This window comes from Vidua chalybeata, unplaced genomic scaffold (assembly GCF_026979565.1).
Source record: "Vidua chalybeata isolate OUT-0048 unplaced genomic scaffold, bVidCha1 merged haplotype W_reject_10, whole genome shotgun sequence".
Classification (NCBI taxonomy): domain Eukaryota; kingdom Metazoa; phylum Chordata; class Aves; order Passeriformes; family Viduidae; genus Vidua; species Vidua chalybeata.
In genome coordinates this window covers 702,778-728,836 of record NW_026530345.1, presented here as the reverse complement: position 1 = coordinate 728,836, position 26,059 = coordinate 702,778, and the positions used below count along the sequence as shown (strand labels likewise).

Sequence of the window (26,059 nt, the reverse complement as noted above, 5' to 3'; positions counted from 1 at the left end):
ATTCCCAAAAACTTTACTTCTTGGGAGGGCTTTTGAATTTTTTCTGGGGGAATCTGTAAATCAAGACTCTCTAAATGGGAGATTATTTTCTGTTGAGTCTCTCCTACTGCTTCAATTTCATCTCCTCCCACCAAAATGTCATCAATGTATTGATAAACATCTACATCATCAGGTTTGGATATCTTTTCTATTTCTTTAGCTAGTGCATGGTGGGCTAGAGTGGGGGAATGCTTGTATCCTTGGGGAAGCCTAGTGAAAGTGTATTGCTGTCCTTCCCACGTAAAGGCGAAACGGTCCCTATCTTCTGGCTGTATAGGTATCATAAAAAACATGTCCTTGACATCTATAGTTGCCATAATTGGATGAGCTTTTTCTTGAATAGATATTATCAACTCAGCTAAATTCGGGACTGCTGCCGTGAGAGGGTCAGTGTTGGCATTAAGCCTGCGGAAATCAACTGTTAGCCTCCATTTCCCATTGGATTTACGCACTGGCCAGACAGGTGAGTTGAAAGCAGAATGTGTGTTAATTATTACTCCCTGGTCTCGCAAATCCTGTATAACTGGTTTGATACCTTCTCTGGCACCTGAAGGTAGAGGGTATTGTTTTACATTTGTTATTTTACTATATGGTAGAGAAGGTGCAGTTTGAAGCAGCTTAATATTTAAAGGTGTAGTGCCAAAACACCACAAAGATCCTTCTGAGTCCTCCCATTGTCTCCCAGCAAGAACATCCATCCCTAGTAAATTGTTTGGAATGTTCCCAATTACCATTTTGACAACTAATTGATTCTCATCTCCAGGAAGTGTGAGTTTAACCAAGGCTACATTCATAGATTCTGAGTTTCCTAGGGCATTTAGAACACAGTATTGTCTCTTAGTTGGAACAACTCCACTCCTCTGAACATCCTTTTCTGTTAATGCAGAAATTTGTGCCCCAGTGTCAATCAAAAATGTTACAAGAGCACGTTTGGGACCTGTAATAGCTGTAACTAAAATATCTCCTAATTTATTTTTAGTGAGCATTCCCAAATATACCCATGCTCCGTCCCTTCGCTCACCTGTAAAGGACGGAGAAATTAGTTTCCCTGAAACTGTGTCAGCTCACTTCCCAAATTTTGGGGAGAAGGTTGAGAGAGAAATGACCCGCTGACTGGATTTTGAGAGAGGAGTTGGGAAAAAGGTTACTGTTTCTGTGTTTCGGAGGAGATGCTGAGGGAGGGTTGGTTCCTTGCCCGTGTTCTGAGGAGGGAGGGGAAGGAGAGGCGGAGGAAGAGTTGGCTCCTTGCCCATATTTTGAGGAGGTTTGGGTGCAGGGGGTTGGATTGACGGATTTGATTTTCGATGGCGCCAATTAGTTATTAATTTCTGTAATTTATCAAGGGGCAAACCATCCATTACATCTCTGGGGACTCCTTTTTGGACCCCCAATGACCACCAATGCTGGTGGTTAGGGTTTTGTTTTCCCTTTTCTGAATTTTTACCATGAGGAATCTCAATGGACCGAACTCCTTTTGTTTTTTTCTGGTTTTTCTTCTAGGGTTTTTACTGGTCCATATTTTCTACAGTAATTGATCAAATCTTCTGCAACTTCACCCCATGCCCAGACTTCACGGCTACTGGCAGGCGAGCTGCATTTGGAAGCTGCGGCTTGTAAGGATGAATGGAATGGAGTAAAGTTGGGATCAGTAGATTCCGTGCGATCAGTGGGATTACCCAGGAATCTGTCCAGTCTTTCCACAGGGCTTAGTGTCATAATAGTTTTTTGTAAGGTAATAGCAGTAGGTTTAAGTGTTTCTGGAAGCCCACGAATTCAAGGGGTCATTATTTCGGGCTTCACAGGTAATTGCATCGGGGATTCAAAGCCAGGAATTAATTTTTTCTCATGAATCATTTGCAGGCAAGTGGCTTTATGCACACTTTCTAAGAGTTGGTCAGGGGTACTAATTATAGTTATGGGGTCTCCCCTTTCCAAGGGGCTTGTCCCCCCGGCCCAAAAAGCCGCACGCTGTGTCAGGGACCATGTGTCACGTTTATCTCCCGTTGTTAGGAAGACACCATGTCCCCAGTACCCACTGGCTTCTTGTTCAGATAATTTAATTTGATCACCACCAGTGAGGGACACCCGGAAAACATATTCTGTTTCTGATTTGTGTGGAAGGCGTCCATATTCCCTTTTAAGTTTAGCTAACTCAGTGGCAGTGTATGGTATGTGTTTGGTTGTGATGTGAGGTTCGAGATCATCATCACTGAGATAATTATACTCTGTTTTAATTAGGGGTCTCAAGTGATGGCAGCAATGTTCCCCACAATTACTTGCTGCTTCTAGTTCCTTTTGGGGGTAAATTTGTTTAATGTGAGGAGTTTCCTTCTCCTCTGTTTCTGTAGGGGAATCAGCATTGTGTGATTTGTTAACATGTTCTTCTGTTATAAGGCAGCTCGCAATGCATAAGTTACATTTCTTGCTTCATATAACTGTTTTTGTAAAATTTCTACTAAATTTTGAAGGGAGTCTATTATTATTTCTTGCTCACTTCTTCGCTGTGAGTGAGTTTCTACGGCTGCCGTAAGACAAGCTCCCAAAACTGAGCATAAGATAGTTTTATTCTTGCCCAGTTTGAACTTTGTATCATGTTGTAAAGAACACACTCTATCAACCACATTATCCAAATTAAACCAATTATTTTGTGCCCATTCCTCTCCTCCCGGAAAAGGTTTGGCATTGTGTTTAGCTAGTAGAGCATAAAGCCCAACTTTAGCTTTATCATTAAGGTTATCACTCATTTTGTGAAGGGACCAAAACCACGACAGGGAGGTACAAACTTAAGTTCCACAAAACTACACAGCCCTCGCTGTGTCGCCCTTCGCTTCCCGGGGTGGGTGAAAGGACAATAATCTGCCTGGGAGGCTCTGCTTAGTTGCTTCAAGTTGTCCCTTCCTTCCCAGACCAGATACACACAACAACAAAAAACAACAGAGTCCCGCCTTATGCAGTAGGGGATCCTTTGTGAATTCCCAAAGACAGTGTGGGTGCCTTTTCAACTGCAACCCTTCTGTCTAGACAGAAATCCTGTCCGTGACGCCAATTTTAATGTCACGATCCGCTTATTGCGGGGTGTCGTGATGGTTCTTTTCACCGATCCCAAAAGTGCAACTAAGGCAAACAACAAGGGACTATCAGTTAATCACAACAAATGTACCTTTATTAGGGGCCAAAACAGTAAATGCGATAGTGGGGATCAGAAAGGAGATAAAAGGATAGAGAGAGAGAAGAGGGGTATGGGAATAGCTACCAACACAGGCAAGATCCTCAGTGGTCCGGACGATGGGGATCCGTCTGTCGTGTCGGGGGAGTCTCCGAAGTTCTGGTCGACTTGTGGGTCCAGTTATAGTCCACAGAGGAAAGAGGGGGGAACAAGTGTAACAATGAAAGACCATTGTAATCGCCACGAGGGAACAGGTGAGTCCACAGAAACCACCAAACAAGACAAATACAATGAAGAATAAGTCCATTGGATCACTGAAGGGAAACAGGTCATGTCATTAGTGGTCAGACCACCAATTTCCCCTCCTCCCTGTAGTAGGGGTCTCAGTCTCAGTCCTTGGGAGGAGGGTTCTCATTCTTTGTTTGTCACAGTGGTAACGAGGCAGATGAGGGGTCTTCAATGAAGGACCACGGGAGTCACCCCAAAAGTTCATTCGGCTTAAGAACGGAGATTAGAAGCAGGCCGCGCATCAGGCTGTCCCATGCTGGGTCCACGTCAGGTCTTTGCCAAGTCCTTGCCAAGTCCTTGCCAAGTTCTTGCCAGCCCTTGTTCGGAACAGCCAGCATGACGGTTCAGTGGTTGCACCTCCGCTGTGTCCTGTTCTAAGCCGGAACTGCAGTGGAGGAAGGGATTCTTTCTCGTGGCAATCGGAAGGCAGAATGGAAAATGAGGGGCTTCAGACAGGCTCTTACAAGATCCTACAGTGACATTTCACTGCCAGCCTTCCTAACTTCACCCATGGTTGTTGCAGCTCCTGCACTGGGAATTAAATCAGGGCAGGGTCTTTGGTGGCAGCTGTCCTGGCTCAAGGGAGACACAGAGAGAGAAAGAGAGCAGGCAAAGAGAGGCAGGAGAGAAAGGAGGACACAAACACAATTAGCTGAGAAGGTGGCACTCTGCAAACAGAACTGCAACGGACTGAAAATGAACGGGACAGAAATCAGTAACTCTGAAAGTTTTATTTACTATCAAATACATCCCAGCCACCCAGCTCCACACAATCCCCATCCCACCGCTCCAAATTGGGATCCCACTTCTCCCAGTCTCCTCCCAACCCCATCTCAACCTGGTGGCTGTGGAATCAAGTGAGTTTGGCATGGGACTGAGTTTTTTTGAGTTGGGAACAAGCCATTTTGAGGTGGGATTGAGCCCATATGAATTAAAATTGAGTTGTTTTCAGTGGGATTGAGTTGTTTTGAGGTGACCCTCTTGGCTTTTGGAGGGCAAAGAGATGGAGTACACTGCCCAAAATACCCCCAGAACCCACATCTCTTCTCCAGTATACCTCCAGAACCCACATCTATCCTCCAGAATATTGTCCCCAACATAGATCACAGGGAATGTGGGTCACCAGGGCTCTGCCCAACCTGGGTCCTGCAGTGGGGGATGGAGCTGGAGCAGCGCACGAAGCTCTTCCCGCACTCGGGGCACTCACAGGGCTTCCCTTACCGGTGCCTCCGTTGGTGTTGGGTCAAGGTAGAGCTCTGTGAGAAGCTCTTCCCACACTGGGGACACTCGTAGGGCCTCTCCCCAGTGTGGATGCGCCTATGGCAGATGAGGTGGGAGTTCCTCCTGAATCCCTTCCCACAGTCAGGGCAGCAGAAGGGCCTCTCCTCCGTGTGAACCCGATAGTGCTTGAGGAGATCAGAGCTGCTCTTAAACCTCTTCCCACACTTGGAACACTCATAGGGCCTCTCCCCAGTGTGGCGCACCTGGTGCTGGATCAGGCTGGAGCTCAGGGTGAATCTCTTCCCACACTGTCCACACTCGTAGGGCCTCTCCCCAGTGTGGGTCCTCTGGTGCCTGACGAGGTTTGACTTCTGCTTGAATTCCTTCCCACAGTCGGGGCAGCAGAAGGGCCTCTCCTCTGTGTGACTCCAATAGTGCTTGAGGAGATCGGAGCTGGTCTTACACCCCTTCCCACACTCAGAACACTCGTAGGGCCTCTCCCCAGTGTGGATCCTCCGGTGCAGGATCAGCTGGGAGCTGTACCTGAAGCTCTTCCCACACTCCAAGCACCTGTGGGGCTTCTCCCCATCCTGGAGCTGCTCATGGACCACCAGCTCTGAGCTCTGGCTCCATCTCCGGCCGCCTCCCCGGCCCAGGCTGGGTCTTTCCTCCTCAGATCCCCGTGATCTGCGTTTGCAGCCCCTCCTCCTGCAGCATCTCCGGGGCTTTTCCTCCCCGTTGGGTTCCTGCACTGTGGAGCCGCTCAAAACGGCCTCTTCCACGAGGTTGTGCCGCGGGGATTTGTCCTCCCTGCTCTCCATCCTCAGCTCCTGCTCTGGGGGAGGAAGGACAAGGAGAGGATGGGATTTGCCTCCATGCCACAGGGAAGGGCAAGGAGATTCCCCCCAGTGCGTCCCCGGCAGGACGGCACTGGCAGCGGGGCTGTCCTGCAGCCGGGGGCTGTGCTGGGCTGGGAGATGGAGCAGGAGAGAGGGGGAAAGGGGCACTGACTTCCTCCTCACCTGCCTGGCTGTCCCAGGGCATCTTCCTCTTCCTCACAGCCTCCCAGGGGCTGGGAATGGGGAATCATGGTTTGGGGAAAACAAGGGATGAGCACGTTGACTTTGAAGGTCCCTCTGCCCAAGTCCATCTCTAGAAGTCCCCGGCCACCTGGGCTCCATAAAAACCTCCCAAACACCAAGATTCAGCCCTGAAAAAGCCTCCCAGGAGTTCCCCGTCCCTGCCCCTCCTCTTTGCTGTTCAGGCTTCCCCCCTGTCCCAGCTGCTGGGGGTCACGCTTGGATTGGGGGTCCCCCTTCTCCTCACTGCCCGCCCTCCCCAGGCTGCTGGGAGTCCCAGCAATCCCAAAAGCTCCCCCCTCTTGGCTCTCCCCATTTAGGGCTGCCGGGGCTTTTTGGGCTCCCTTCTCCCCTTCATCTCTGCTCTGGGCTGCAGCGGCTCCAAGGAGTCCCCCCTGCCCCTCTCCAGGCTCTTGAGGGTCCCGCCCATGGCGGCGCTCCCCCCTCTCTGGGCTCCCCACTTTGGGCTCCTGGGGGACACAGGGCTCTGCTCCTCCAGGCTGCCTCTGCCGGCAGCCGCCACCGGGACCCCCCAATGTCCCCCCAAGGGGCCTTTTCCGCTCAGCTTTGCAGTTCTTCATTCTCCAAACATCCCCCCAAAAAACCCAACCCAGGCACCCCCCAGGATATCTGGCCCGAGCTCCCCCTCCCCGCTCACCTGCGGGATGGGGGGCGATGATACCACACGTGGGGGCTGCGAATTCAGGGAGGGCTCGACCGCGTGAATCCTTCTGCTGTCCTTGATCCACCTTTGTCCCTCCTCTTCCTGCCGCTCCTCCTCTTCCATCCCCCCTCCTCCTCCTCCCTAACCCCACCTCCTTCTCGTCTTCCATCCATCCCCTTCTATCCCTCCTCCTCGATCCCCCCTCCTCCTTGTCCATTACCCCACCTCCTTCTCCTATTTCCACCCTCCCTCCTCCTCCCTATGCCCACCTCCTTCTCCTCCTCCATCCCTGCCCTTCCCTCCCTCCTCCTCCTCCCCCAGGAGCAGCGACACCCTCGGTGCCCCGTTCCCGCAGCCCTCGCAGCCCGCGGCAGGAGCGGGGATGGAGCCGGGCCAGGTCGGGATGGGCAGCGCGGGGCTCTCGGCTGCTCCCACCCGCTGTTCCAGGGGGGAACCCGGCCCGGGCACAAGGAGAGGCAAACTGGGAAAACTGGGGGCTGCACATCCCAACTGGGCCTTGCTGGGGACCCTGCCTGGGCACTGCCAGCCCTTGGGGCTCCTCTCGGGACATCCGGGAGGGGGGAACGCACAGAGGGCTGGGGGATGCCAGGAGTGGCAGCACTGGGAGGGACTGGGACTGTGCTGGCTTTGTACTGACACCAGACTGGGATCACACTGCCGTGCCAGGGCAGAGTGGGATCGCACTGATGGAGACTGGGCTCATACTGGGAACATACTGGGAGTGAGCAGGAGCCTGCAGGGGGCAACTGAGACCATGCTAGGGGCAAATGGGATACACTGGGAGTGACTGGGATTATGCTGAGGGTTACTGGGAGCAGCTGTGAGCAACTGGGATCATGGTAGGAGTAACTGGGAGCAACTGGGTGGAACTGGGAGTGACTGGCTGCATGCTGGGGGTAATTGGAAACAACTGGGCTTATAGTGGGATGAACTGGGATAATGCTGGAGGTGACTGGGATCATACTGGCAGTGACTGGGAGTACACTGGGCTCATATTTGGATTATACTGGGAGTGACTGGACTAACACTGGGAATATCTGAGAGCAACTGGGAACACACCCTGCACATCATCCCCCATACTGGGGGTGACTGGGAGCAAATGGCATCATACTGGGACTGACTGGGTTGATCTAGGAAGCAACTGGAACCATGCTGGAGGCAGCTGGGACCATACTGGGAGTGACTGAAAGTAACTGGGATTATACTGGGACCATACTGGGAGTGACAAGACCATGCTAGGGGCAACTGGGAGGACTGAGAACATACTGGATGAAAGTGGGAGGAACTGGGAGCAACTGGGCCCTTGCTGGGGGCAAATTGCATCATCATAGGGAATGACTGGGAGGGACTGAGCTCATACTGGCAGTGACTGGGCTCATACTGGGAGCAGCCACTCCGGGCCCCGGGACCCCCGATGTCCCCCCGAGGGCCATCTGCGGCTCGGCTTTGGAGCCCTGCCAGCTCCAAACATCCCCCCAAAAAAACCCCAAACCCAGGCACCCCCGGGATATTTGGGCCGAGCTCCCCCTCCCCGGGCACCTGCGGGATGGGGGGCGATGCTCCCGGGGCTGCGGCGACTTCAGGCAGCGCCAGGGCCCCGCGATTCCTTCTCTGCTCTTCTCCGGCTGCTCCCTGCTGCCGCTGCGCCTCTTCCTCCCTCCTTCCTCCTCCTGCCCCGTTCCCGAAGGCCGAACCGTGAGGGGAAAGGGGGCGAGGAAAGGGCGGGAACCGTGAGGGGAAAGGGGCGGGGCCAAGGGGACCGGGAGGGACCAGGGAGGGCTCGGGGCGTTTGGGGCTTTTTTGGGCTTTGGGGGATTGTGTTGGGACTTATGGGGGAACTGTTGGGGATTTTGGGGAGAATTATTGGGCTTGGGGGGGAGTTGGGGAATTTTGGGAGGTTTTGTGGATTTTGGGGGATTTGGATTTTGGGGGGATTTACTGGCACTTTGGGAGGGGGGTGTTTTTCTGGGCGTGTTTGGGGGTTTATTGAAATTTTTTTTTTCATTTGAAGTTTGGAAGGTTTTACTGGGATTTGGTGGGGATTTTGTGGGATTCTCTTCAATTTTCGGGGCTTTTGTTGGAACTTTTGGTGGATTTTGGAGGGTTTTCTTGGAATTTTGGGGGTATTTAGTAGGATTCTTTTGGGATTTGGGTTTTTTTTTTTTGATTCTTTGGTTTTTTTGGGTGTTGCCAGGATTTCTCTGGGACTTGGGGCAGATTTTGTGTGATTTTTTGTAGTTTTGGGAATTTTTTGAGGGGGATTTGTGGGTTTTAATTGGGATTTTGGGGGGTTGAGATTTCAAGAGATTTTGTGGGCTTTTATTGGGATTCTAGAGTGTTCTAATAGGAGTTTGTGAGATTTAACTGGGATTGTCTGGATTTTATTGTGAGTTTTGGAGATTTTAAGGAAATTTTGTTGCCTCTAAGACCTTCCCCACACCCAGGAACAACCGCAAATCCCCGCAAAATTCCACTAAAACCCCCCAAATCCCCTAAAAATCCCAATAAAATCCTCGAAAACCCCAGAGAAACCCACAAAATCCCAGTGAAACCCACCAAAATTCAAAAAAACTCCCAAAAATTTCGATACCTCCCCCCAAAAAAACCAAACCCTGCAAAAACCCTAATAAAACTCCTGAAATCCAAACTCCCCAAGTCCACAAACCCCCCCAAAAGCTTCTAACCTCCCAAAACCCAATAATTCCCTCTAAACTCCCAAGAAAATCCCCAAAAAGCCCAAAAAAAAAAACCCAAATAATCCCCACAAAACTCCCCCAAACCCAAAAAGCCCCCCCAATCTCCTCAAAGTCCCCCAGAAATGCCCCAAAATCCCCCAAATCCCCAAAAAAGCCCCACAACCCCCCCCCCCCGAAATCACCCAAATCCCCCCAGAGCCCCCCAGACTCCCTGGGGGCCGTCCTGGATCCGGGGGCACCGGCCGGTGGAACAGGAGCCACTTCAGGGGCCCTCGGAGCTTTTTGGGGAGGGGGCACCATGGGAGACCCCCAAAAACGGGGTAGGGGGAACCCCTGTTGTGCCCCCTCCCCTCAAAAACCCCCAGACCCCGGTTCAGGGTGAGCCTGGGACCCCCCGGGACCCCCAAATCTCCCCCAGGGCCCCTCCAGGAACCCCAAACCCCCCTGAGCCCCCCAAGGTTGGCCCAGGACCCCCTGGGAGCCCCCAGTCCCCAATCGGGCCCAGCCCAGGATGTCCCCTGGGACCCCCCAGGCCCTTCCCAAGACCCCACCCAGGACCCTTCCAGGACCCTCCAGACCCCTCCCCAAACCAACCCGGGACCCCCCAGCCCCTCCCCAGATCCCCCCAGGGCCTTTCCCCAAAGCCCCCCCAGACCCTCTCCCAGAACCCCTCCAGCCCCCCCAAAGCCCCTCCCAAAAACCTCCAAACCCTCCCAGGACGCCCCCAGGACCCCCCAAACCGCTCCCCAAACTCCCCGCAGAGCCTCCCACGCCCCCCAGGACCCCCTGTGCGGACCCCCCTCCCCCAGCTGTCCCGGCCCCTCAGCAGCTCCCGGAGCCTCCGTCCTCTCCCAGCGCCTCCCCCGCTCTCTCCAGCGCCTCCCGCAGGACCCGCCCGAGCCCGGGGCGGGCCCGGGGCCGCCGGGGGAGGGGCCGCCGCTTCCGCCGCGCCTCTGATTGGCTGGAGCGGCGCAGGGGAGGCGGGCGTTGCTGAGGGGAGCCGCGCGGTGATTGGTTGGTTGGGCACGGGGAGCGCCGCTATTGGCTGGAGGAGCCGGCGCGCGCGGCGGAGGCGGGAGATTGTGAGGGGAGAGCGGCTGAGGAGGGAGCTGAGGTGGGGCCGGGGGAAAGTGGGGGGGTCTGAGGTGGGTCTGGGGAGGTGTGAGGAGAAATTGGGGATTTTGGGTGGGTTGACGGGAAATAGGGGGGTGTGCGGTGCGTTTCGGGGAAATGAGGGGGGTCTGAGGGAGCTTTGGTGGGTCTGCAGGGGCTTTAGGGAGCTTTGGGGTGAGCTTGAGAGGGTCTGGAGCGTTCTCAGGTGTGTTTAGGAGGATCTAAAGGAAATTGGGGGGTCTGAGGAGATTTTGAGGGAGTTGTGAGAGGAACTGGGGGATCTGGGGGTTCTGAGTTGGGTCTGAAGCGAATTCGGGGGAGTCTGAAGGAATTTCATAGGGTTTAGGGGTCTGAGGGGGATTTAGGAGAGTCTTGTGGGATCTGGGGGGTCTCAGGTGGGTCTGAGGTCAATTCTGGGGGCACTGGGGCTGTATGAGGGTAATTGGGGGGTTAGGTGGGTCTGGGGTGGATTTGGGGCTCTGGGGGCACCTGAAGGGGGGTGCCAGGGGCTGAAGGGGTCGCAGCCCCCCCAGACGCCCCCAAAGCCCCCCTGTCCCCACAGAGGGGTCCCGGCCATGGCGGTGCAGGACCCCCGGCCCAAGCCCAGCATCTCCATCAACAACCTGAACGAGGAGATCAAGAAGGACGGTGGGGGGGGCTGGGGGGTCCTGGGGGGTCTGAGAGTGTCCCTGGGTGTCCCCAGGGGCTCAGGCTGTCCCCTGGGTGTCCCCAGAGCTGGAGCAGTGTCTGTCTCTGTTGTCACCTGTCCTTGTCCCCAGAGCTGGAGCAGTGTCTGTCTCTGTTGTCACCTGTCCTTGTCCCCAGAGCTGGGGCAGTGTCTGTCTCTGTTGTCACCTGTCCTTGTCCCCAGAGCTGGAGCAGTGTCTGTCTCTGTTGTCACCTGTCCTTGTCCCCAGAGCTGGAGCAGTGTCTGTCTCTGTTGTCACCTGTCCTTGTCCCCAGAGCTGGAGCAGTGTCTGTCTCTGTTGTCACCTGTCCTTGTCCCCAGAGCTGGAGCAGTGTCTGTCTGTGTTGTCACCTGTCCTTGTCCCCAGAGCTGGAGCAGTGTCTGTCTCTGTTGTCACCTGTCCTTGTCCCCAGAGCTGGAGCAGTGTCTGTCCCCTCGCTCTGTCCCCTGTGTGTCCCCAGAGCTGGAGCTGTCCCTGTGCCCGTTGTCCCCATTGTTGCCAGAGCTGAAGGAGTTCCTGTCCCTGCTGTCCCTGTCCTTGTCCCCATTGTCACGGTGTCCCCAGAGCTGGAGAAGTCCCTCTGCGCCATTTTCTCGCGCTTTGGGCAGATTTTGGACGTTTTGGTGTGGCGCAGTCTCCGCGTGCGGGGCCAGGCCTTCGTCACCTCCAAGGAGATGAGCAGCGGCACCAACGCCCTGCGCTCCATGCAGGGCTTCCCCTTCTACGGCCAACCCGTGGTGAGACAGAGACTGGGGCAATTCTGACATTTGGGGAAAGAACTGGAATTCTGGGGGAAACCGCCAAACTCTGGCCTCAAATATCCCCAAATCCAACTTGGAATCCCTCCAAATTCACCCTGAACAGCCCAAAGCTTCCCCTGCTATGACAAGCCCATGGTGAGAGAGAAATGCTGGGGGAAAAACCTGGAATTCTGGGAAAAAGTCCTGAGGAAAAGAACCATATCCAACCAGGAATCCCCCAAAAATCTCATCAGGAACCCCTGAAATCGAATTGGGAGCACACCCAAAATCCAACCAGGAACACCCAAAGCTTCCCCTTCTATGACAAGTCCATGGTGAAAGAGAAATCTGTGGAGAAATCCTGGATTTTTTTTTTTAATTCCTGAAATTCTGGGAAAAACCCCAAAATCTTGGGGAAAAAAACCCAAATCCAGCCTCAAGTATCCCTAAAATCCACCCTACAACCCCCCAGTGCTTCCCCTTCTGGACAAATCCACAATGAGAGCAGAATCCTGGGGAAAATACCCAAATTTGGGGAAAATCCTGAGACTGGGGGAAAAAAGCCCAAAATTCATTTGGGAACCCACCCAAAACCCCGTGGGAAATACCCAACCCTGAAATCCAGGGAAGAAATGGAAATCCAGCCAGAAATCCACCCCCAATCCCCTGGGAACGACCCCAAATCCCTGTTGCAACCTCCCCAGTTGCTCTGAATTCTCCCAAAATCCTTCTGAAATTCCCCAAATTCCTTCTAGGACTTTCCAAAATCCCTCAAAAACTACTCTAATTGCTGTTGGAACTGCCCCAAATCCCATCTGGAGCCTCCCCAAATCCTTCAGAACCCCTGAAAATCCCTTGGAAAACCCCAAAATCCCTCTTGGAACTGCCCCAAATCCCAGAGAATTCCCCCAAAGCCCTCAGAAAGCCCCAAATCCTGCCCAGATCCCCTCTGAATTCCCCCAAAGCCCTCAGAAAGCCCCAAATCCCCTCTGAGACCTCGTCCAGATCCCCCCAAAATCCTCGGGAACGACCCCAAAACCCCCTGAACCGTCCCCAAATCCCCCTGGACTGATCCCAAATCTTGGTGGGGTTTTTGGGGTGGGTTCTGTGAGGTTTTGTTGGGGTTTGGTGGGATTTTGAAGGAAGTTTTTGTGGGGATTTTTTGGGTGGATTTGCAGTGGGTTTTGGGGGAAATTTTTGTGAGATATTTTGGGTGATTTGGAGGGATTACACTGGGGAGCCCAGAACTGGACACAGCACTCGAGGTGCTGCCCAACCAGTGCTGAGCACAGGGGAAGAATCACTGCCCTGCTCCTGCTGGCCACACCATTCCTGATGCAGGCCAGGAGCCATTGGCCTTCTTGGCCACCTGGGCACACGGCTGGCTCGTGCCCAGCCTGCTGTCCATCAGTCCCTGCAGGTCCCTTTCTGCCTGGCTGCTCTCCAGCCCCTCTGTCCCCAGCCTGGAGCGCTGCAGGGCTTCTTGTGGCCAAAGTGCAGGGCCCGGCACTTGGACTTGTTAAACCTCACCTTGTTGGATCTGGGCCCTGGATCCAGCCTGTCCAGGGCCCTGTGCAGAGCCCTCCTGCCCTCCAGCAGATCCACACTCCCACCCGGCTTGGTGCCACCACGGTTCCAGGAGGCCTCATGGATCCTTGGTTCCATGAGGTCTGGCAGGGCAGCAATGCTCTCCTTGCTCCCACAGGGTCACAGTGGCCTCTGGGTCCCAAGGGACGCTGTTGTGCTCTGTGCTGGTGGCGGGCACAGCTTTCCCTGAGAGTGTTTTGTGCTAACGGGCAGGAGCCACGAGAGCCCCAGCACACGCACACACACACGGAGCAGCTCGGCACTGAAGACACGGCAGGCTCCAGGCATGGAGCTCCAGCCAGGGTTTATTAGGGGCTGACGCTCAGCGGTCTGGGGGGTCAAGACACAGACAAAGGAGGGTTTAGGGTAGAAATACAGGAAAAGAGGGCGTGGAGGAGAGCAACAGGGATCTAAGGGTTATGGGGTGGTACACAGGAAAAGGGACTAATAGGGAATGCCAGGCTGGATAGGCGGGGACATAAACCCATGGGAAGACAGGGAAGGGAGAACTCGCTAGAACATGAACATATGAGGGTAAAAGGGGTAGGAAAGGCCAGCGGGCAATGGGGAGGACACAACTGGGACAAATTAACATAGTGCTGCAGAGCACCTTGGGGGAAGCTTCTGTCCTCACCCTGAGCTCTGAGGAATGCCCGGAGCCTAAGGTGCATCTCTCCAGGGGATTGCTGTAAGCTCACGGGCCTCCACAAACACACCCTGGAGATGTCTGGGGCTGTTCATCGTTTCTCTGCTCTCCAGTGCTGAGGCAATGGACTCTGGCACAGCTCTGAGCTCGTGCCCGTGGCAACCACCCCTGGCCATGGGGCTCCATGGAGCTGCTCTCAGGAAACCCCCCAAGAGTTGGGGAGTGCCCCAAAACCGCTCAGGAACGTGAGATACCCCAGCATCTCTTCATGAATGTAGACTCTTCAAAAACTCACTCAGTAACGGGCTCCCCCTATCTTCATCATCCCCAAACTTTGGCTGTCTCATTCCAGACCCCACCCCACCTCCCCAGTCCCAACACAACCCATCCCACCCCTCCTGGACATCAAGACCCCTTCCCAAGCTGTACTTCCCCCATTTCACACCTCCCAAACCCCATCCCACCCATCCCACCCCACCCAATGCCCATCTCACCCCTCCTGATTTGCATCCCACTTTGCCCAATCCCCTTCCAACCCAATTTCCCCCTGAGAGGTGCTGGAATTGAGTAATTTTGGGGTGGGATTCAGTAGTTTTCAGTGGCATTGAGTGCTTTTGAGGTGACAGATCAATCCTTCTTGTCATTTGGAGTGCCAAGAAATAAAGACAACTAAACCAAATACCCCCCAAACTCCCCCATATCCTCCCAGATATCTCCCGGAATCCAAGATTCCCCAAAACACAAAATGTGAGGCTTTAGATGCCTTTGATGAATTTCTTGATTTTTACCCCAATTTTCTGTGTTTTGAAGGGAGGAAGATAAAAAGAGACAAAAGAAAAGGAACAGCAGCCACTTCCCTCTGTGTACCACAGGGAATGTGGGTCACCAGGGCTGTGCCCAACCTGGGTCCTCTGATGGGGATGGAGCTGGAGCAGCGCATGAAGCTCTTCCTGCAGGCGGGGCTCTCGCAGGGCTTCCCTCAGCGGTGCCTCCGTTGGTGTCGGGTAAAGAACGAGCGGGCTGAGAAGCTCTTCCCACACTGGGGACACTCGTAGGGCCTCTCCGCGGTGTGGATGCGCCGGTGGGTGACGAGGGTGGAGTTGTGCTTGAAGCCCATCCTGCAGTTGGGGCAGCAGAAGGGCCTCTCCTCCGTGTGAATCCGCTGATGTACAAGGAGATGGGAGCTGGTGTGAAACCTCTTCCCACACTCGGGACACTCGTAGGGCCTCTCCCTGGTGTGGAAACTCTGGTGGACAATCAGATCGGACCTGTGGCTGAAGCCTTTCCCACATTCCAAGCACTCATAGGGTCGTTCCCCAGTGTGGATCCTCTGGTGGCAGAGCAGATTGAAACTCTTCCTGAAGCTCTTCCCACACTCTGAGCACTTCTGGGGCTTCTCCCCATCCCGGAGCTGCTCATGGGCCACCAGCTCCGAGCTCTGGCTCCATCTCTGGCCGCCTCCCCAGCCCAGGCTGGGTCTTTCCTCCTCAGATCCCCGTGATCTGCGTTTGCAGCCCCTCCTCGTGTGGCATCTCTGGGGCTTTTCCTCCCCATTGGGTTCCTGCGCCATGGAGCCGCTCAAAACGGCCTCTTCCACAAGGTTCTGCCACGGGGATTTGTCCTCCCTGCTCTCCATCCTCAGCTCCTGCTCTGGGGGTGGAAGGACAAGGAGAGGATGGGATTTGCCTCCGTGCCACAGGGAAGGGCAAGGAGATCCCCCCAGTGCATCCCCGGCAGGACGGCACCGGCAGCGGGGCTGTCCTGCAGCCGGGGGCCATGCTGGGCTGGGAGATGGAGCAGGAGAGAGGGGGAAAGGGGCACTGACTTCCTCCTCTCCTGCCTGGCTGTCCCAGGGCATCTTCCTCTTCCTCACAGCCTCCTCCTCCACCCAGCCAAAGTTTGGGAATGGGAAATCCTGGTTTGGGGGAAAACAAGGTGTGAATGCCTTGGGTTGGGGATTCCTCCTGCCCAAATCCATCTCCAGAAGTCTCCAGGTGTCCATAAAAACATCCAAAAATCAAGAGTGAATCAAAAAAAGCCTCCAGGAGTGTCCCATTTCCAGTCTCATCCCTCTGGGGTTCTGGTGCTCCCCTGTCTCAGGGCTGCAGGGGATCCCATGGGTCCTGGGGATCCCCCTTCTCCAGGGTCCTGCTTAGGGATGCTGGGGGGTTTTGGGGTACGAGGGTCCCCCTCTCCAGCCTCCCTCCAATCCAGACACTTGGGGCTCCCCCCTCTCCCCACCACCCTGTCCTGGTTTAGGGCAAATTTGGGAGAAAACCCCCAAAGGGGGTTTTCTAGAGATTAGATTCAAGTGGCCCCTCCCCCAACCGGTTCAGGAAAAGATTTCCTTGGAGAAAAGTAGAAAAAAACCTGTTGATTTAACAGGCAAAGCATTCACCAGCACAGAAAATGAACAATATTAGACAATAAAACCTCTTGCTGCTCCAAAAGAGATGACAAACTCAGGAAGTCCCTCCGTGGGCTGTAGCTCGGCTCACTCAGTCTCTGATCAGTCCCTCCGTGGCCCAGGCCCGGCCTGGTGGGCCACAGGTGCGAGCTGCCGGTGCTCTTCTGGTGTTCAGTCCAGAGCAGGTTTAAACAGCTCCAAAGAAAAGGAAAAACCACAGGCCAGGGAACTTCTGTGCCTCAGCGAGCTAAAAACTAACTAAAAGCAAAGGAGAGCTCTGTCCCGCTGTCTGTCTGTTGGCAGACAACCAATACCTTAGGTTTAAGTTTTTCTGTTCTGCTTTGGTGTGCAGCTTTAGCTTTCTATTAAGTGTTACTGGGATCTTTTCACAGGGTGGTGAAGACAAAACAATCCTGTTCTGGATCCTGGAGAGTCAAGGACAATCTCTTCAAACTTCAGGCCCAAAGCACAATCAACGGGAAAAGAGGAGGGCGGGCAAGCAAGCAAGGAGGATGAAACTTCATCATTTGAAGCTATTAATTGGGCAGTTAAATCCTGGGTGCAAATGGACTAAAACTTATAAAAATGTCAGATCTCCTGACCAAGGCCTCTTTTGCTTCCATCTTGGAGCCACCCGGGCAGAGCCGCGGCCTTGGCTCCGGTACTGCCGGGCTGTGGCCTTTGAAGGCACTTCAATAAATATCCACTTTATTCCTCTTGGCTCCGTCTGGCCTCAGTTCCAGCTCCTTAAGGCATCACAGCAGCCCAGGAGCCGGAATGTGAAGGAGCGAGTGCAGTTCCTGAAAACAAACTGCGCGCTGCTTCCTCGCCCCTTCGCTCTCAGAACCGGCCTTGAAGGTGCAGAACTCATTTCGGGGCTAAACGGACCAATGGGGGCACGGGCACCGTGAGCTCACCCCGGGACACGCCCCGGGCAGGGTCAGGGGTCCCGTCCCCGCCTCATCTCCGGGCTGCCGGGGGTCCCCCAGCTCCGCTATCGCCCCTTCCCCTCTCCCGCCCCGGGGCTCCCGCGTTCCGCAGCCCCGGCTCTCACGGGGATCCCCAAAACCAACGTCCCGCCCTGTCAGTACCGGGCCAGCCGCACGTGGAGCCCCCGGGACCCTCCCGAGGGGCGATCACAGCTCCTCTGCCCCCGAAAAAGCCCCTCCTAGGGAGCCCGGAGGGATCCGGGGCTCGGAATCTGCCGGCTCCGAACACCCTCCAGAAAAATCCTCCCGGAGACCCCTCGAGAGCGTCGGGGCGAGCTCGGCCTCCCCCTCACCTGCGGCTCGGGGCTGGGGGCGATGCTCCCGGGGCAGGGGGTGCTGCAGACCCAGCGTGCGAGCGGGGCGAGCGGCGGGATTCTCCCGCTCCTCTTCCTGCTGCTCCTCCTCCTCCTCCTCTTCCTCCTCTTCCTCCCGCATTCCCTCCGCTCCCAGCCCGGAGCTCCCTTTCCCACCCCTCTGCCCCGCGGCCGCCGCAGCACCGGCTGCTGGGTGCGGGGAGCCCCCGATGGGCCCCAGGGGTGGGCAGGGGGCTCGGGGCCCCCCCGGTGCGGATCCGTCCCCCCGGGCCGAGCCCGAAATTCCTTTGGCGGGGCCGCCGGGCTCTGCGGGTCCGCCCGGCAACTGGTGAGTCATCGGCGAGAAAAGCTCTGGTTGGCTGGAAATTGTTCAGCGCCTTCTCTGATTGGCTGGAATTGCGAAACGCGCCGCGCCCTGCGGCTGTCCCGGGGAGCTGCGCAGGCCGGGCCGGAGCCTTTTCCTATTTCTTTCTGTCTCTCTGAGACCTTTTCCCGATTTCTTTCTCTCTCTCTGAGATCTCTTTACTAGTTCTTTCTCTGCCTTTCTCCTTCTCACTTCTTATTCCGTTCAATCCACGTTCAGTCGAATCCGCAGGTTGCGCTCCCGTGGTCTCATTTGCACCTTCCCTGGGGCGGAGGCGTCTCTCCCTCACGGGATCGTAACCCGCGGGCAGGGTCCGTTCCCACCCCAATCGTTCCGGGATCGTGTCAGGGACTCGCTTCCCTTTCCTCCCTCCCTCTGCCTGCAGCCGGGAATGTGCTGGTAAATGTCCAGCAAAGCCACCTTTGCTGCGTGCTGCAGGAGCCCACGGAGCTGCTGCACCTTGTCCCCGGGCCCTGCACAGCTCCTTGGGAGGCACAGCAGGAGCAGCACCCTGGGAGCTTCGGGAATGCCCCTCTGGGATCCGTGGCACACGCTCCCAGGGGCTGGAATTCCAGTTCCCAGCCAGGAAAAGATCTTCCTGCCCTTGAAGGCAAAGCTCTTAAGAAGGGGCCAAAAGCCAAGTGCAGCAAGATCCTACAGTGACATTTCACTGCCAGCCTTCCTAACTTCACCCATGGTTGTTGCAGCTCCTGCACTGGGAATTAAATCAGGGCAGGGTCTTTGGTGGCAGCTGCCCTGGCTCAAGGGAGACACGGAGAGAAAAAGCAGCTCGGCAGCCATGGGAAAAAATTAATATTCCCCAGCGCCGCCGAGCGGGGAACCTGCGGCGTGTGGCCAGGCCGAGCCCTGCCATGCCTGGAAGCACGAGCATCCCCCCGCCCCTGCGCCGGCTGGGGACTCATCTTGATTTCTTCGGGGCGCAGAGCGTGTCCTCCAGGAAGGGGCCGCAGCCAAAGTCGGTCAGCATTGCCCCGCCAGCGGCCAGCTCCAGGATGGTGTTCCCAGCTCCACGTGGTGCTCCAGAAGAACACGCCAGCTGTGCCTCGGCTTGCGGGGACATCCCGATGCCATTGAGCTGCAGGGGGATGTTTCCCCTGTTCCAGTCCGTGGCACCTTCACCGCACTGCCACCACTTCTCCAGTGGGACGGGGAGCACTGAGCCGCTCCCTCCACTCGCCAGGGACCAGTGGAAGCATCTCCTCGGCTGCGCTCTCTCCTCCGTGCCGCGGCCGCAGGGAAACGCTCCGGGGTTTTCTTGGAGTGCCACCAGACACATGCAGCTGGTACTTGCTGGGCTCCTGGATCCTACTGAGCACAGGGATGGATCTCTGCTGTCTCCTGGGCCAGGCAGGGCTCCTGCAGCCAAGAATGCTCAAGAAGATCTTCCAGTGATGGCCTGTCTGCGGGGTCCATGGATAAACACCACCTGATGAGGTGCTGGCACTCTGCCGAGAGAAACCAGAAACCGCCGCTCAGCGGGACAAGGCTCCTGTCCGTGCTCTCCCACATTCCACGGTGCCCAGGCCACACTAGGAGTGCTCAGAGCTGCAGCCAAAAGCTTCCCATCGATCCTCCCTTCCGGAGGAGAGCAGCACAGAGGCACACGTGCCACCTCCTCCAGCTAAGCCCAGGAGATCAACCGCCTCACTAGCTGCAAGAGCAGGATGCTGATGTGCCAGCTGCCCCCTCCCAGCCCCGTTCCTCCTCCCGAGCCCTGAAGGCGCAGCCCCACCTTGAGACACCCAGGGCGGGAAGAAGAGCTGGCCCCGGACGATGTCCTCGTTTGTCTGGAAAGGAAGGTGCCCGCAGAGCAGGTCATAGAGCAGGATGCCCAGGGACCAGATGGTGGCTGGCTGGCCATGGTAGCAGCCAAAGAGGATCCACTCCGGTGGGCTGTACTCCGGCGTTCCTATGGGACACGGGCACAGCTCATCAGGCCGACGCTGCTCCTTCCCTCCCTCCCTCCCAGCCAGCCTCCGTTCCACAACAGCCAGCCCCTGCCCCGCCGAAAAGCAACTTGGCTGCAGCCGGCTGAAGGAGGATTCTGCACCCTCCCCTCCCTGTCTCCCTCTTCCCCCTCTGCCAGCCAAGGGGGGAACCTCTGCTGCCCGGCTGGGCCCCGGCTTTGGGCTCACCTGACATCCGGGTGTAGAACGTGTCCTGGAGGATCGTGCCGCAGCCGAAGTCGATGAGCTTCGCCTCGCCCGTGGCCAGGTCGACGAGGACGTTCTCGGCCTTGATGTCGCGGTGCAGGACGCCGCGGCTGGTGCAGTGCCGCACGGCCTCCAGCACCTGGCGGAACAGCCCCCGCGCCACGGGCTCCGTCAGGAACCCCCGCTCGTGCAGGAAGTCCCAGAGGTCCTGACAGCGCTGCGGACGCTCCATGACCAGCGCGAAGCCGTCGGGCAGCTCGAACCAGTCCAGGAGCCGCACGACGCCGCGGAAGCCAGGGCACGACACCATCCACAGCAGCGCCAGCTCCAGGGGCACCAGGGCGCCGTTGTGCTGCGGGGGGACCGCGATGCCCTCAGCGGGGCCGATGCTGCGCCGCGCCTCGGCCACCCCCTGCCCGGCCCCGCCGCCGCTCGCCATTGCCCGGCCCGGGACGCTGCGCGGGCCCCGCTCACTCCCCGCTCGCTCCCCTCGCAGCCTTCCGGCTGCCACCCTGCCGGGCCTCGCCTTAGCCCCGCCCGGCACGCCCCGCCGCCCTCTCCCGCTGGCCCCGCTCACTCACCAGCCGCGCCCACTCCGGGATGCGATCGCGGCACACTCGCTTGATGGCCACCTGCAAGCCAAGGCGAGCGCCGGGCTGAGCTCGCCGCCCGCCGCCCGCCGCCCCCCTCCGCTCCGGCCCCGTCTCTTACCGGGGCGCCGTCGGCGAGCCGGGTCCCGGAGTAAACGCTGCCGCAGCCGCCGCTCCCCAGCAGCGGGCCCTCCCGGTAGAGCTGCTCCAGGGGAGGCTTCTCCGCCCGTGCGGGCGGCACCGCGCTCCCGCTCTTCTGCCCCGCCAAGCCGAGCGCCCGGCGCGCTGCTGCTTGCCGAGCCGCCCCGGGCTGCGGCGGCTCGGGGCCGGCGGCCGAGCTGACGAGCGGCGGAGCTCAGAGCGGGGAAGCCGCCGGCGACGCTGTCGGCGACGGGGCGGGAGCGGGGCGGCAGCGGGGCGGCTGCGGGCGGAACCGCGGCAGGGGCTTCGTTCGGGGCCGGGGCCTCGGCCGGGGCCGGGCCAGAGCCCGCGCCAGGCGGAGCCAAAAGACCGCGCTGCTCCGCCAGCACCAGAGCGAGCGGCACTTCCAGCGGCGCCACAGCCAGTACGGAGAGAGCCCGGCGGAGGCGGCTCCGCGGCGGGACGGGCAGGGGCGGGCACGGGGCGGCCCCGCCGAGGGGCGCCTTGCGGGACGCGGCATCAGCCGGGCTGGGAGAGGCGGGACACGGACGAGACGGGACGGGAGTGGAGTGAGTGTGAGAGGGAGAAGGGGATGGGGAGCGAGTGCAAAGTCGAGCGGAAAACCGATCGAGAGAAGCGCTGCTGCTGCTGCTGCTGCTGCTGCTGCTGCTGCTGCTGCGGAACCGCCGCAGCTCGCGAACGTTCCTCCGTTGCCTCCGCGAACCCAACGGAGGAGCCGCCGCGCGCCCCGCGGAACGAAAGAGAGAAACAAACAAATAAAACCCTAAAGGAATTCCTATTAGAGAAGTAACCAAATCAAACAATGTAGCAATAAAGAAGAGTCTTGGCTTGTGGCTTCTTTCTTCTTTGGCTGAGGTGTAGCATTTCATGGGGAAGAATTGCCTCTTCTGACAGTTTCTGACAGAAGTCTTTGGACAGGAGTGCAGCATTTAATGTTCAAGTAGAAAAGGGAAATCGTGTCAGTAATGTCGTCTCTTTCCATCCTCTGTTGAGACAGTTGCAGGCTGCCAAAGGACATGGTCTGCAATGTGGAACTTGGGGCCAAGTTTGTTTTTCTGCCAAAGGATGAGGAGGGGAAGTATCCCAGAATCATGGAGTCGTGGCATGGTTTGGCTTGGAAGGGATCTGAAAAATCACACGGCTGCAACCCCCCTGCTGTGGCTGGGCACCCCTTGCACTAGCCCGGCTTGTCTAGAGCTCCGTGCAGCCTGGCCTTGAACACTGTCAGGGATGCGACAGCCACAACTTCTCTGGGCAACCTGTTCCAGGAGAGTCTTTTTTCTGAATCCCTCACCTAAACCGACTCTCTTTACATTTGGATCCATTCTCCCTTGTCCTGTCCTTGCCTGCCCTCCTACAAAGCCCCTGTCCAGCTTTCTTGTAGGTTGCCCTCAGGTCCTGGAAGGCCACAGTTGGATCAAGTCTAAGTCTCTTGCCCAGGCTGAAGAAGCCGAGCTGTGTCAGCCTTTCCTTGCAGGAGAGCAGTGTTATAGCTACGTATTATAATATTGGCTTTTGCAAATATCAAAGTGGATTTTATATGTGTGATGTTGAAGTAATTTTGTTCCAAAGATAAAGTTTCTAATTTTGTTGTTAATTAAGCTTAGACATAGTAGTGCAATAGCTGATAGAAGTCTGCTTGTGTTAAAATGCCTGCTTGGATGGGATAACATCCAATGAACACAGGATGAGGACACCTGCTAGAGATCTGCCAAAGATCAGCACTCACCGTCTGAAGGCAGTGTGGACCAAGGCCCAAACTGGAAGTGATAAAGAGAAGGAGCCAAACCCCAGCCAGGAAACACGCATGCTCTGAAAAGGGGGACCCAAGGAGGGGCCATGTAAAATAGTTCCTGGAAAATGTAAACTAGGTTATGGATATGCATAAGGGGCTGTGAATAGGCAACAGGCTGATGTGAGGGAAAAGGTATTTAAGGGGGATCCCCGAAGGTAACAGGGTGCTCTTGACTGAGTGCCAAGATACACCTGGCCATAAATAACCTTTGCTCTGTGATCCTTGTCTCCCATTGTCCTTTATTAAACTTTTTACATTTTCACAGGAGAGTGAACATGTTTTTCACATGGACTACACATGCTTATACACAATTCTAGGAAGACTAGTAATTTTTTTTTACAATGATTGGGTGAATCAACACATAAACAAACTTATCCAATTTCCAACATCTCTTGCTCATAGAAGTTGATTCAATCTTCTTTCTTGATTCAGTCTTCTTGCAGTCTTCAAAGCTCTGTTTCTTCTTGCCAAGGCATTCTGACTATCAAATCTTTTATGCTAATCAGGTCCAAAGTTCATCAGCTCACTTCTGTCCGGGCAGCATGGCTGTGTCTACGCAAGCAGGGAAACACTAACTGAGAGAATTCCACTAAGGTGAAGGCGGCCTCAGCCTCCCGTGACCGAGGTGCCGGGTATGATCTGTCAGATCCCCTTGAAGGAGCCTCTAGTATGTATGCCCAGGGAAGAAATGGGAACCAGGGCTAGAGGGGCCCTGCCTCGAGCCAGGGAGAGGCACGGGAAAACCGGATCTCTGGTCAGTGTGGATCCGATGGCCTGGCACATCAGAGCCACAGAAATATGAAACCTTAGCTGATACTGGTGCGCAGTGTGCCCTGATACCATGGGGACATGTGGGGGCAGAACCTGTTTCCATTGCCGGGCTGACGGGGGGATCGATCACAGCAATTGACCCTGTTGGGAGCCGAGGTGAGCCTGACTGGGAAGGAGTGGCAGAAACATCCCATTGTGACCGGCCCAGAGGCCCCGTGTATTCTGGGCATAGACTTCCTCCGGAATGGCTACTACAAAGACCCAAAGGGACTCAGGTGGGCTTTTGGCATAGCTGCTGGAGAGGCAGAGGACATGAAGCAGTTGAACACCTTGCCTGGACTATCAGACTGTCTGGAACCGACTGCCCCAGGGGTGGAAGCACAGCCCCACCAGCTGCCATGGACTGATCCAGGCTGCACTGGCAAAGGGTGAAGCTCCAGAACACCTGCAGTACATCGATGGCATCATTGTGTGGGGGAACTCAGCAATGGGAGTATTTGAGAAAGGAGAGAGGATTGGCCAGATTCTGCTGGAAGCTGGTTTTTGGAGAATGCACATTCCTAAGTATAGCCAGATCGTGAGCCCTCTCTACCTGGTCACCCACAAAAAGAACGATTTCCACTGGGGCCCTGAACAGCAACAAGCCTTTGCCCAGACCAAGCAGGAGATCGCTCATGCAGTCGCCCTTGGCCCAGTCGGGACGGGACCAGAGGTGAGGAATGTGCTCTACTCTGCAGCCGGGAACAATGGCTTGTCCTGGAGCCTTTGGCAGAAGGTGCCTGCGGAGACTCGAGGCCGACCACTGGGATTCTGGATCCAAAGCTACAGAGGGTCTGAAGCCAAGTACATTCCCACAGAGAAGGGAATCTTGGCCGCCTATGAAGGAGTTCAAGCTGCCTTGGGGGTGATTGGCACAGAAGCACGACTCCTCCTGGCACCCCGACTGCCGGTGCTGGGGTGGATGTTTCAAGGAAAGGTTCCCACATCCTGCCACGCCACCGACGCCACACAGAGCAAGTGGATTGCCCTCATCACAGAGCACACCCGTATTTGGAACCAGAACTAGGATTTTGGAAATACAAACTGGCCAGAAGGTGAAAAGTTTGGTCTTGCTGATGAAGAGGAGCAGGAACAATTGGCATGGACTGAAGAAACTCCACCATACAAACACCTACCAGCAGAGGAAACACGCTACGCTCTTTTCACGGATGGTTCCTGTCGCATCGTAGGGATGAACCAGAAGTGGAAAGCAGCCGTATGGAGCCCCACACGACAGGCTGCACAAGCTACTGAGGAGAAGGTGGATCAAGTCAACTTGCTGAACTCAAGGCCGTTCAGCTGGCCCTGGACATTGCTGAAAGAGAGAAGTGACCAAAGCTCTGCCTTTATACCGATTCATGGATGGCAGCCAATGCTCTGTGGGGCTGCCTGGAAAGGAGGAAAAAGGCCAACTGGCAGCTTAGAGGAAAACAAGTCTGGAATGCTGATGAGCGGAAAGACATTGCCTCTCGGGTGGAGAGGTGCCTGTGGAAGTCTGCCATGTAGATGCCAATGTCCTCAAGAGTCGGGCTAATGAGGAGCACCGAAACAACGAGCAGGTAGATCAGGCTGCAAAGACAGAGGTGTCAAAGATAGACTTGGATTGGCATCACAAGGGGCAGTTGTTCTGAGCTCGATGGGCTCACGATGCCTCAGGTCATCAGGGCAGAGATGCCACCTATAAGTGGGCACGAGACCGAGGGGTGGATCTAAGCATGGACAGTATTTCTCAGGTTATCCATGACTGTGAGACGTGTGCTGTGATCAAGGAGGCCAAGCGGGTGAAGCCCCTGTGCTATGGTGGGCAGGGATCCAAGTACAAGTATGGGGAGGCCTGGCAGATTGACCACGTTACACTGCCCCAGACACGCCAAGGCAAGCGCTACGTGCTCACCATGGTAGAAGCCACCACGGGATGCTTGGAGACCTCCCCTGTGCCTCACAGCACGGCCCCAACACCATCCTGGGCCTGGAAAAGCAAGTCCTGGGAGGCATGGCACCCCTGAGAGGACTGAGTCAGACAAGGGGACTCATTTCAAGAGCGGCATTGCCAACACCTGGGCTAGAGAACATGGCATCGAGTGGGTGCACTGAGACCCGTACTGGGGGTGCTCTGGGACCGAGACTGAGACCGAGGTCGGCATCGGGACCAGTATTGCTCCAAGACCGGTGCTGGGATCTGTACCTGGATTGCTCTGGGACCTCCGAGTTCACTCTGGGGAGCTTTGGCTGCACCCCAGAGCAGCACTGGGACTGGGAGTGGCTGGGAGTGACTGGGAGGGAGCCCTGGGCAGCGTGGGACCACCTCCGTTCACAACGTTCAGTGCAGTCATCCCGGTCCAAATGATCCCAGTTTGTATGATCCCAGTCTGGATGGTCCTGATCCACATAGTCCCGGTCTGTGCACCCCCAGTCTGTAGGATCCCAGTCCCCAGGATCCCAGTCCATATTATCCCAGTCCGCATGATCTCAGTCTCTATGGTCCTGCATGGCACACACTCCAAG

At 56.3% G+C, this 26,059-nt stretch overlaps 3 protein-coding genes across 4 annotated transcripts; all 3 read right to left on the bottom strand.

The window, feature by feature from the left end:
* Positions 1-3,180: 3,180 nt before the first annotated feature.
* On the bottom strand, positions 3,181-6,554 carry LOC128783062 (zinc finger protein 239-like). 2 transcript variants are annotated; one of them, XM_053933670.1, is made up of 4 exons: positions 6,452-6,554; positions 5,737-5,786; positions 4,978-5,549; positions 3,181-4,065 (listed from the first exon to the last, which is right to left on the bottom strand). In XM_053933670.1, exons 2-4 carry the CDS (start codon positions 5,756-5,758, stop codon positions 3,964-3,966), a joined length of 696 nt encoding a protein of 231 aa, XP_053789645.1. In that variant the 5' UTR covers positions 5,759-5,786; positions 6,452-6,554; the 3' UTR covers positions 3,181-3,963. The 2 variants fall into 2 exon arrangements, with proteins under 2 accessions (XP_053789645.1, XP_053789644.1); XM_053933669.1 differs by having other exon boundaries at positions 3,181-5,549.
* A 7,146-nt stretch (positions 6,555-13,700) lies between these two features.
* Positions 13,701-16,027, bottom strand: LOC128783077 (zinc finger protein 134-like). The gene is made up of 2 exons (XM_053933690.1): positions 15,775-16,027; positions 13,701-15,599 (listed from the first exon to the last, which is right to left on the bottom strand). Exon 2 carries the CDS (start codon positions 15,583-15,585, stop codon positions 14,929-14,931), a length of 657 nt encoding a protein of 218 aa, XP_053789665.1. The 5' UTR covers positions 15,586-15,599; positions 15,775-16,027; the 3' UTR covers positions 13,701-14,928.
* Positions 16,028-19,231: 3,204 nt separating this feature from the next.
* Positions 19,232-25,698, bottom strand: LOC128783119 (serine/threonine-protein kinase pim-1-like). Its single transcript, XM_053933706.1, has 8 exons — positions 25,658-25,698; positions 25,040-25,123; positions 21,299-21,456; positions 20,909-21,141; positions 20,779-20,829; positions 20,180-20,549; positions 19,777-19,953; positions 19,232-19,489 (listed from the first exon to the last, which is right to left on the bottom strand). The coding sequence occupies exons 1-8, from the start codon at positions 25,696-25,698 to the stop codon at positions 19,350-19,352; spliced, it is 1,254 nt and encodes a 417-aa protein (XP_053789681.1). The 3' UTR covers positions 19,232-19,349.
* Between the last annotated feature and the right edge of the window lie 361 nt (positions 25,699-26,059).